Source organism: Aythya ferina (genome assembly GCF_964211825.1).
Source record: "Aythya ferina genome assembly, chromosome: 1".
Lineage (NCBI taxonomy): Eukaryota > Metazoa > Chordata > Aves > Anseriformes > Anatidae > Aythya > Aythya ferina.
In genome coordinates this window covers 27,934,519-27,946,598 of record NC_140296.1, presented here as the reverse complement: position 1 = coordinate 27,946,598, position 12,080 = coordinate 27,934,519, and the positions used below count along the sequence as shown (strand labels likewise).

The window sequence follows — 12,080 nt, the reverse complement described above, 5'->3', positions numbered from 1 at the left end:
CTGCTTTTTCTCTTGTGACTACAGGAGAGGTCTGTTTGTTAGCTGGGTGCTTGCGTCCCATCAGCAGGTGACAGCTTGCCACCTCAGGTCTAATTACGCGTGTAGCATCACCTCCTGGACAGCCCTTGTTCGGTGCAAGAGAAAAGTGGATCTGAGGGACAGCGCTTCGCCAGGATAAGCGACAGCATTAGTGAAGGTGGACGTGCATTTTGAGCCCTTTCAGAAAGGCCCCGCAGAGAAGGGATAGGTGACGAGCTGGCAAAGGGACTGCTCTCGCTCAGAAGGGACAGTCCTGCCTTCAGCTCTCAGGGTGGTGCAGCTCATCCCAGCTGTAATTCCCAGCTTACGGCTTTGATAATTGTCAGGAAAATGTACAGGTGGGGGCTTATTATAGCAATAAAGATAATTGCTAACGTGGCTTTCTATAGAAGTCTGGAAGCTTGGAGAGTTTTGGCTGAGGGACTTTGGCAGCTAAGACAAAGGCTTTTATTCACTGCACTCAAGCAGAAATTTGAGCACTTAAGCGGGAACCCAGTTCCTCTGTATGGTCAATGAAGAGAGAGGGGAAACTCCCCCAGGCAGCGTGGCTTTGTGTGGTCCCAGTTCTTCTTCGCTATAAGCTAATAAAGCTCCTTCTTCCAACAGAAAGCCACTCTTCCCAGATGTTCCCAGGCACTGGCACATCACTAGAAACAGCTGGAACATCAACAAGTCTTGACATTACATCTTGAGTCTACGCCGCCCACCTGTTTTGGGGTCCTTTCTTTCACCCTCACCAAAAGTGAGTGCTTTTGCCATCAGGCTTTCTCCTAACTCACTGGCTCAGAAGTCGAAATCAACACAAAAACAGTCCCCATCTTCTACATTTGCTGTTATTTTCCAATTGGAAGAATCTGACTTGGTTTTCTTAAGTGCTGCGTGTGATCAGGGATGTCACATTTTCTTGTAAAAAATGTCCTCGTACATTGAAATACAAACAGCTCATGGGAAAGAAATTCAGTTTACATTTAATTTCTTCCACTGTTCAAGGCGAAAAAAAGTATACTTACGTGCTGAGAAATGCTCTGCTAGCTCAGGGGAAACCAGTCATCAGTACTGACTTCCCAGCTTTTTAATGACCAGCTGTAGGGATCCCAGAAATTATGGCATTCAATCATCACAAAAGATCACGGCGAAAAATAGCTGGGACCAGGAGTCCCTGTGGGAAGCGCCACCCGCGCTGGTTCTAGCTAATCTGCAGTGACACTTTGGGGTGCCATTAAACTGCTCCATTCTGGTGCTTTTAAAGGAAGATTTCAGGCAGCTTTGAGGAGATGCTGACTGTGGCCTGCTGGTAGTGCCGTCGGGGTGGCGAATTGTCGTCCTTAGTCCAAAGTCTCCAGGCAGTGTGAGCCAGGAGGTCGCCGTCTCCATCTCCTGGGATGTCTGGGAGCTGCAGAGCTCCGTGCAAGGAGGACTTTGTGAAATGCTTCTGCCTGTTGATACACGCAAAATCAGACAAGGCACTTTCTTCTCACCCACATCACGACGGAGATTTTTATGTGTGTGATTGTCACAGTAAGTTACAGAGCGGCCTGAAGCCTGCCACTGTGGCTATTTTGGCTCCTCAGCTTCTTCCTCAAAGACTGTCTTGGGGAAGCGAGCTGCATTTGCTGGTCTCCATGGCAGTTTACTTGGCCAATGCCCAAGAGACAAAGCAGAAAATGAGAAAATATCAGACTGTGTGCTTCACGCTTCTCCTTACTCAGGGCAATTTATCCTAAAGTAATCTAAGAAATAGATGGAGAAAGGACCAAATGTGCTGGATAACTGATGGGAAGAGTAACTTTATTAAAGTCCAGTAAGGGATAGCTCCAAATATGCAGCACACAAGCAGAGGAGGACTACATTTGCCTAGGAAAGTAGATTATGAGCTACAAAGATACCAGCTGTGGCTAAAGACATCTGCAAGCCTCTAGTCTGGGTGCTGGGAGATCATCCTAAGAAAGTACCAGGAGGTGTTTTCTGGGTCTGGAGCCTCTGTCCAGGTCAAGGTGTTCTGGCCTCATTTGCTTGTGCCTTTGATGCTTCAATGACTCTATCAAATGGGAAAAATGGTTAAAAAAATGACTTCCTCAGGAATGTGTGCTGTTTTCCTGTAGAGAATAAAGAGCTTTCTGTCATTTGTATTGAATTGCATTCATTACAGGTTGTCATTCATCACTGGCAACTTGGGAGGTGAACCTGTGAGATGTCCTGGGCAAAGAAAGCTTCCCATGACATAACACATGAAGTGATATTAAAAGTCAAGTCCTCATTGCCACTGCTACCTACCAAAGTAACGAGTTGTGCAAATTAATCTGAGCAAAATTCACCCATAAGCCCTGAATATTAATCAGGAAATTCCTATGTTCTTTAAACTTGCAATAATAGAAAGTGGAATTACTTAAAATATGAAAACCAAGGCTCCTGCTGGGGTCCATGTGTTTGTTTGTGCCACTGTGGAGATGCTAGACAAGTGTGTAGGGTTTGTAAAATCCTTGGGGAATCCCTGAAAAAATGGAGTGGGGGAAAAAAAGGATTAGCTCCAACGACAAGGGCATCATAAAGCTACTGAACATTTCTCTCTTAATTGTGCTTCGTGCTAGAGAATAAGGGAAAGTCATCACAGCTGAATAAAACGCTGAACTCTCTTAGCAGCAAAACACCTCATTTAGTATAAGAGCGGGAATAAACCTCTCAGATCTAAAATATGGTTGACAAAAACACAAAAAGTTAATAACTCATAAAGGTTTTACAAACAATGAAAAAAGCCAAAGCCTGTAAAGTTACTACGCATAAAATATGATAATCTAAAGCAGCAGTTTAATTTGCACTTCTGCAGATCAGAGCTGATATTCCCACTGTACACAGCCATAAATAAAATATATTGTTCTGCTGACGACAGACGAAAACACCATGCATTTTCATGTGTTTTATTTGATTTTTTTTCACTTATAAAATATGCCTTTTGCCACCTGTCAGTGCATTTAACTCAGAGGATAACAGAACAAGCTTGACACCATATCTGTTAGCAGGACTGCTGACACTAACCCTCCAGAGGCACGGACCCAGATCTTTCCCTGTAGTCTTATGGGGAAACAACCATACATTTATTGTCGAGTGCTTACAGTGTGCAATAAAAAGTTGGTGAAGAGTTTCAAGGCAGGAATACTGCAGAACAGTTGAGTGACTCCAAACAGGTGGAGGATGAGGTTCACTGCAGCGCTCAGATACATGGAGTCGGGAATCTCTGGTGCAGTTGTCTACCCACGAACTTCCATTGGGGCCAGGGTAGAGCAATTAGGGCCATGCTGGAGGTGCTGGACCCCCATATGAGGGAGAGAACCTGCAGAAATAACCCTCAGCTCTGCGTATGTTTGTGTGTGTATTTAGGTGTGAGGTGGGAGTCCCTGCTCATGGTTTGCTTGTGAGAAAGGGGCTTTAGCCATGAGTTTCCATATGCAGAACATAGCATTGTCTCACGGCTGGAGAAGAAGGCATCCAGAGCAGGACCAAGAGCATGCTCACCTGCACGGATCACAAGAGGAGGAGAGCATTTTCCATGGAGCAGATAACAAGGAAAGACGGAGCTCAGCACCAAGGAGGAGTGTGAGTGTTAAGCAGGGGAGGGAGACAACAAGGGTCAATGAAGGCCTTTGCAAACAAAATGCCTTCTGCAACGGTGATGTTTCCTTCCAGGCCAGTTTCTATTTCATCAAGAGCCCAAGAGGATCCCCTGTGGTCTCCAAGGTCTTGCTCTGCAAGCAGGAGGTTGTCACAGTTCTCTAGACACCTGGACACGCCAGCACTGGCATGGCATAACAAGACCTGTATTTTGGGCTCTCTTTGGGTCTCTTCAAGAACTCCGTGTATCCTGAGTTTCAAGTACCAAACACAATTTCAGATCTAGTTGCAGATGTATGAAAGCCAGGTAAGGAGCCAGCTCAGCCTGGAGCTAGAGTAAATTGGGCTTCTGGCTGGTATGTGAGCAAGCAGACTCACTTGTGCAAATGGTCGTTTTTGGTGAAATGCTAGGCCAATCATTGCATCTCCTGTTTCAGAGGTGTGCTACCATTTGAGGCCCTGTTATGAATTCTACTGTCCCAAGGGTTTTATTTTTACTTTGTGAGTGAGATGTGGCAGTGCTTGTTTGGGCTGCACGAGTACCTCAATTCTCAGCAGATGGCACTATGCTCAAAGGTTGACTCTGGGAGGCACAGGGGAGGACCAGGTCCAAAGAGGAGATGTAGAGGTGTTTTTATGAAGTTTGGGTGCATAAGCAAGTTCCCAGTACCTGGCTGGCAAGCTGCAGCCGCTGGTGCACAACCTCAGCCTGCCGAAAATGGGTCAAGAGTGGGACAAGAAGTCTCGTTCCCCTGGGGAGAGCATGGCTCTGAGTGCCTCCAACACAGCCCTTTGGGGAAGCACCACTTCGGTGCAGTGCTCACACAAGATCAGCAACCCCATTCATATGGGCACAGGTGTGAATATGGGCTGTGGGTGCCTTGTATTCTCACACCATCTCTTCAGGAGCAGCACTTCTGCTTCCTTGGTCCATGGATCCCCTCTGCAATAACAGCTTGCTCACAGGCTTCATTCACGTTCCCCACATGGCACGAACTGAAGAGCTGTCTCAGGATTGGCAATTCCTGATGCAAAGAAATCGATTTAAAATTCAACATAGTCCATCATTTGAATGGAGAAATAAAGAGTGGGAAGAAGGAGCAGGAGGGATGGGGGCACCAAGCAGAGGTGCTGGATGTCTTGCTGTTAACAACATGCTGTTCTGCTCTACATCTACTTTTGCTTTGCTTTTTGTTTTGGTCTGAGAGTAAGCAGAAGACTGAAATAACTGAGGTGCTTTTATATCTTGGTCCTTTCTTATTCACAGGAGGAAAAGAGAACAGCAGCAAAGGAGATCCTTGGCATACATGCTGGCAATTGCAAGTAGCACAGACAAAGCTAGTTTCAAGGGACACCAGATTCAATACAGGCCTCGAGTAGGGTCCCCAGCAGAAACCCAGCACATAAGGGTGATCTCAGTGCTCTTCTGCTCTGAGGCAGAATAGGTTATTCACCATTTTCTACTAGTCTTCAAAAACAGCATGCATATGAGGCCCAAAGCATTGATTTGACTAAATTTGGTGCTTCCTGCCTTTTCTCTGAGTTACCGCTGGGGTCACAGGATCCTCAGATCTGTAAGTCCAGCACAGGTGGACTTAGGAAACAGCAAGAACTAGCTAAGAATGATTTAGGACTGGAGCTTCCCTCACCTGCAGCCAAATTAGCTAAGAAAGCATGTCATAAGGCCTACTTAATATCTTCAGGGGGTAGCAAAAGAGGCACAGAAACCAGAGTGTGGAACTTTTGTTGGCCATACCTTGCCCTGAGTATGAGGGAGATCTGAGCAGTAACTGAAAGAAAAGGTCTGTGTCCCTTTTGGAGCCTGCTCAGCTCACACCTGCCTGTATGTAACAGGTACCCATCTGATCCCAAGCTAAAATGTAGAAAAATGATGGTGTGAGGCTATTTTGGTTCTTTTTGTTTAACCTAACCATTCGGTGTGTTGCCCTCCGTGTTCACCTTGGAGGTGTTACACTACAGAAACCTCTGTGGAAGGTGTTCACAAGGCCTGTTCCTCCTGGTGAGCCACTGTATGAAGCCTGAGGTCCTTTTTGTGCTGTCTTCCCTCAGTGCACTGATTACCTCAGGTTACTTACACCCTAACACTACTTACACCCTAACCCATAACATTTCATTTGCAGAAAACTTCATCCTTGCTTTCCCTGAGCTCTTGGCCATTAGTTTCCTCCCCAGGAGATACTGAGTGCTGGTGCTGTCCTTTCACATGTGCCTAGTTCATTAAGCCATTCAAGGTGCCACCTTTTATTTGATTTTATATGATAAATTTTATTTTATTTTATTTTATTTTATTTTATTTTATTTTATTTTATTTTATTTTATTTTATTTTATTTTATTTATTTTATTTTATTTTATTTTATTTTTGCTAAGGCTGAGATTTACTAAATGGGATTGTAACCAAACCTTGGCTTTGATACACCACTGGAAGGTCCACAAAGTTCCTTACACCAAACATTAATGGCTTTTATATGGCATATAGGGGGCTCTCATTAAGGTCAGTTAAGATATTTTGTGATTCTTCATCTCTCGCCATCTCATTTTCTCTCTAAAAGTACCTCTTCCAAAGCCCAAGGACACCTGAGCACTTGCAGCAACAACAGTTGATCCCTCACTACAGTAACATTTCAAGGAACACAGATGCTCCCTTGGACGACTGAGCTCCATGTGGAGAGAAATTAAACACTCCTGACAGGTGAGAAAATCTGGCAAGGTGTCTATAAACATCGTTTGGAAAGTGATTGATGCCATTTTAATGAAGGATAAAGGGCCGCCAAGGCAGAGCAGCCACTCACCCACCCTGAGGGCCACTGGTATGTGGTGGAAATGTCACCAAAGGGCAAGCCTGCCCTCACTGCACCGAACCATCACCGGGACAGTGACACACACACACACATAGAAATCATAGAATCACAGAAATCATAGAATCATTAGGGTTGGAAAAGACCTCCAGGATCACCTGGTCCAACCATTCCCCTACCACCAGTGTCACCACTAAACCACGTCCCCAGGCACCACGTCCAGCCTTTCCCTGAACACCCCCAGGGACGGTGACTCCACTTCCTCCTGGGGCAACCCGTCCCAGTGCCTGACTGCTCTTTCTGAGCAGAAATGTCTCCTCATTGCCAATCTGAACCTCCCCTGGTGCAACTTGAGGCCATTCCCTCTGGTCCTGTCACTGGTCACCCGTGAGCAGAGGCCGACCCCCAGCTCCCCACCCCTTCCTTTCAGGTAGCTGTAGGGTTGCTCATGTTGGCTAGGTGTGGTTGATCCTCAGGGCTGAGGCTTCCTCTTGTGCATTGCCTGACAGCCAGCAGCACTGGGACCACAATCTTAACCGGGACCTCAGGGTGCTTCTGTGGTACAACCAAGGGGGGCAGAGGGGTGCCAGGGCTGCTTGGTGCTCTGGGCAAACGATCCTTTTTGTCTCCCGGCACCTCTTTGTCTTCCAGGTGTTGTTGCCATGGCAGCAGCCGCCTGTCATCGCTGCACAAGGTGAGGAACGGGCGGTTCACAGCAAAAACATCCCCAAAACCCTCATCCATACACAGAATCCAGATAAATTTCCAAGTCCTGAGAACACCTCATACTTTCCTATGTCCCTTTCTCCCCCATTCCTTCTACCTTGAGAGGAAAATTGTGTGTTTTCATTTTTCACCAGGAAATTTTTGTTGAAAAGGCAAAGGATGAGCAGCTGAATGATGAAAGACCCTCTTTGTCCTCTTCAGCACCACAACCTACTTGGTGAGAAGGAAAGGGACTACTGAAAACAAAATCAGAAGAGGAAGAAACAACATGTCCTGCTGCAGCAACCCTGTGGATTGATGGTGAGAGCTGGAATGACAAATTTATTTTCACCAAAAGTTTCACCAGGCCACCTCTGCACTCAGAGCTTATTGTGCTGCTTATGTTGCTTGTGTCACCAAAACCTCTTGCCTAAAAAAAAACAAAACAATTTTTCCTTTAAAGCTCAGACAGCAGTAGACTAACTAGTATTTCTTCCATCATTGGTGTTTTCCAGTTATGGTGTTGAACAGGGAGCTATACCAGGAACATGCAGTACGCAAAAACATTCTGGGAAGAAAGTCCCTGGAGGCAGGGATGAAGCAAACCTAAAAGGAGAAAAAAAAAATAATAATAATCAAAGGCAATCCACTTGCAAAGAGGGAAATATCTCATCTGGGAAGAAGAAAAGGGGTTAGGGGCAACAAGAGGCTTGCCAGGACAGCAAGACTTTCTCAGTAAACAGAATTGTACTTGAACTATTCCATGTAAAACAAACAAACAAACCAAACCAAACCAAACCAAAGAAACCAAACAAACAAAAAACCAAACACATAGTTTCTGACGAGGAATATCAGAGCCATTCCACTAGAAAGAAGTATTTTGGTAGAAACTTCTTCTAACTGAAGTATTCTGACCTTTGAAGGTCTGAAAGAAGTATTTTGGTAGAAACTTCTTCTAACTGAAGTATTCTGACCTTTGAAGGTCTGAAAAAAAAATAATTGAAGATCTGAAACAGCTTCCCAGAGTTGTCTCCTACTAATCATGATGATTTTAATCCTGGTTTCTCATGCACTCCTTTTGAAGCATCTCATTCTTTCTACCTGTCTTTTCTACCTGTTGCCAGCTGAATAGTTGTTTTTATCACCAACCAGGCTCAATTACTGAGATTAATTTGGCTCAAGGTCTCACGAACAGAGGGATTCCTGTGGCTCACAGAAGCAGTCTGCAAACAAACAGGAACTAAACAGCCTCCTCTAAGGTTTAATACAATTTCAGCAGAAAAATAGGGACAATACCTTCTGTCATAAAGTGCCTCTTCCACATTCTTACATTTCATGTAAGTGCTGTTCACGTCTTCCAGCAGGTATCCCTAAAGCAGGAGGGGAGGTGACGAGAGCAATACAACCCACAGGTGGGTGCTCGTCAGGAAGAAACAGGATGAGAAGGAAGCGAAGCACCAGCCTTGGCTCAGGCTGTGCCTGGAGCCCGGGGACTCCTTTCAGCTCCACCTCGCATCACTTGGCTTTGAATGGGTGGTTTGAAGCTTGGTGAAATTACATCACTGTAGGTGCCAGCGGGTCACTGTCACCAGTGGGCGTCAGATACCCAGGGGCCATAAAGGACTGCACTTCTGTAAGTATTGCACGTCTCTGTTAGAGAGTTTTACAAATGCTAAGTCTCCCAAAAGCAGGACCACAATCACTTGATATCTTTGGGGTCTTACATTTTTGATGGTAGGAGATGCTAAGAGCGAGAACAGGAGTTTTAGGAAGTAAAGGGGTCGTTTTATCCATTTCATTTTGCATCTATCCATAAGACTTCACTCCAGTAAAAGAATGGATCTGGGCTTGGATCAGATTTGTCAGCCATTAGTTCTGCACTCTTAGAGATGCCTGCAGAAACCCAATTATTATTATTTTGATGACAATTGAAAGAGCGTTTGCAGACTTGTGGAACAAAATGATGTAATTCAATCATTTTCTGTGAGATCCTAATGATGCCCTAATTGAAAAATGTACTCTGATGTAATTACCCCACATCTTTATAAGCCTGCCTCCGGAGCACAGTAAAAGAACAAATGGGAATATTTTTACTGTACCACGTGAGAAAAAGTCCTCAAAGTTTTCCTTGTATTATGTCATGAACGTTCTGGAGATGGAAGCCTCATAAAATTAAAATATTTTCCTCATTTGATTTGGCAGCCTCTTGGGGCAGGATCTGAAGGCAGCTTTAGGCACGGAAATCAAAGACAGATTTAAAGGAGGGACTAACATAAACATGTGGGTGCCCTGTGCCCTTGTATGTGTTCGGGTATCTCCCTCAGCTTCCACCTGCAGCTCCTGGAGGATGTAGGTCTCGAACATGCTACCATTTCCCAGACCACCTGCAGATATAGGTTAGATATGGCCGAGTGCCTCAAATGGCACTGGATGCCTGCGTTTAAGTCCCTGGGATGCTTCCCCAATGCAGGTTGTTATCCTAAGGAGTCATTCAGCTGAACCCTGGAAGGGCAAGAGGGAAGAGGATATGACTCCTTCTTCTCCACTTCTCCAAGTGGGAGCCACTGGTGGGCCCAGAACTCCCAGAGAGTGAAGCAGAAGATGGCCTTCCTCCTTTCCTGTCCTACCGGCACCCACAAAAAGCTCCTGCTCCAAGAGGAGCTTGAGGAGCCAGGAAGCAGCATGAAGAGAAAACAGCAGAACCAGAATTTTCCTATATTGACCCAAAGAGCCCCAGAAGGTCCCCCCCAAGCACACTCCCTGCCTTCTCGATCATCACAGAGAGTGCGCACATCTCGCCATCATCTGCACTGCATTTGCTGCCCCTGGAGCATTTCCTGATTATTCAGTGAGGGATAGACAGGCTCGTAATATATTAATAAGCAAGTTTTTTGTTTGTTTGCTTGTTTTTTATTTATTTATTTTATTTATGACACAGCCTGCTCCCTGCTCTGGGCTGGAGGCACAATGCAGTAAGTCATAATAAATCTAATGAAACAGTATAAATAAGTAACCAGCTTTAATCCCAGCTGCAGAATTATTAGGCAGGTTAATGAATGGAAAATTATATTTTTGTTTTCATTGTTCAAATTTCTCTGGAAGCTGTGATTTTCAGGGTCTTTACGTAGGACTCTGTGAAGGGGCAGGAGACAGCCAAGAGGCAGAGAGGCAGCAGTGACTCGAGCACCAGAGGGGAAGGCTGGTGCCACCGTCCTTCACTTTGGGACCAGATGAAGTGGGGTCAGGGGGAGCAGTGTGGTGCCACCAGTTGGGGTCAGCACAGACAGCTCCTGGTCCCTCTCAAAAGCAGCAGCACCTGGGGTCACACTGGGAAATGACACAGAGAAATCCTGGCCTTTGTCCCACGTGGCACCAATTCACTTTTAGGTACCACCACAGCAAATGCTGGCTGAGACCTGGGCAGGGATTTCTTTTTTGCTCATGATAAATGTTTTTATTTCTGGTATAATGCCATTTTAAGCCAGCTGTGACGTAGGTTTGGATGATAACATCACTCGCACCCATCAATCTTCTCTCCTTTGGGCCACAGAGTGAGAGGTGGGGGCCAGGCTTGGTCTCTGCCCCCTCCATCAGCAAGGAGCACCATGAACCAGAGCTGCCATTCCCAGGTGATGTCCTGCTCACCCTATTTCTCCTTACGCCAAGAGAAGCTCCTCAAGAAGCTGCAGGCTGAGAAAGCCTTTCGGGAGGAGGTTCAGGGCTTTCAGAAGACAATGAAGAACTTTCGGGAGAAGATCAATGCGTTTCGAGAAAAAATCAGAGCTTTCAAGATGGCCATCCAAGCCTTCTGGGAGGAGGAAAAGCCCATCTGGGAGGAGGAAGCTGCCTTTTTGGAGGAAGAAAATGCTTTTCAGGAGGAAGCAGAAACCTTCTGGAGGGAGTATTGTGACTTCTGGAAGCACTCGAATGCATTCTGGAAGAAGGATGCAGATTTCTGGAAAGAAGATCAGCTCCTCTGGGAGGAAGACAAAGTCCTTCTGGATGAGGACAGAGTCCTATGGGAAGAAGAAAAAGCCCTGTGGGCAGATGAAAAAGCTCTCCTGGAAGAGGAGAGAGCAGTCTGGAAAGACGAGGAAGCACTCCATGAAGACGAAAAAACCCTTGAGGAGGATAAGATATTGATCTGGCAGGAGGCCTTTGGTCCCGAGAGAGAGGACGGGCTGCTCCTGGCTGTCGCTGGGGTTGGTTCCTGGGGTGTTTCTGCCTGCAGAGGAAGAGCGTAAATTGTTCTGCTAGGCTTGGAAACATGAAAGCCACACATATGGGCATTTATTTAACAGTGCTGCACTTCAACCACTTCTCTGAAATAACATCTCTAGATATATGTGTAAATATGAGTAGTTTGCTTGTTTGTTGCTGCTGTTTGCTTTAAAGCCATTGCACACATTTTCAGGACATCATTTGTTCTTCTGAGGTCTTGCAGTCTGAGCAATGGGTGGGTAAAGCCATGAGGTGAGGGTTTCATGGCTGAGATCATGTTCTGGAGCTCAGAACTGCTCAGCTAACTTTTTGAAGTTTCTACCAACTGAGTCAACAGTTTATGTAGAATCACAGAATAACAGAATCACTTAAAGTTGGAAAAGACCTCTGAGATGATCTGGTCCAACCATCCCCCTTCCACCAGTGTCACCCACTAAACCACGTCCCCAAGCACCACATCCAACCTCACCTTGAGCACCCCCAGGGGCAGTGACTCCACCACCTCCCTGGGCAACCCGTCCCAGTGCCTGACTGCTCTTTCTGAGCAGAAATGTCTCCTCATTGCCAACCTGAACCTCCCCTGGCACAACTTGAGGCCATTCCCTCTGGTCCTGTCACTGGTTACCTGTGAGCAGAGGCCGACCCCCAGCTCCCCACCCCTTCCTTTCAGGCAGCTGCAGAGAGCAATGAGG

At 46.0% G+C, this 12,080-nt stretch overlaps 1 protein-coding gene across 1 annotated transcript; it reads left to right on the top strand.

Moving 5' to 3' along the window:
- Nucleotides 1-10,799: 10,799 nt before the first annotated feature.
- On the top strand, nucleotides 10,800-11,411 carry CCDC70 (coiled-coil domain containing 70; the record flags this gene model as incomplete). The annotated part of the gene is made up of 1 exon (XM_084506542.1): nucleotides 10,800-11,411. One exon carries the CDS (start codon nucleotides 10,800-10,802, stop codon nucleotides 11,409-11,411), a length of 612 nt encoding a protein of 203 aa, XP_084362668.1.
- Nucleotides 11,412-12,080: the final 669 nt, after the last annotated feature.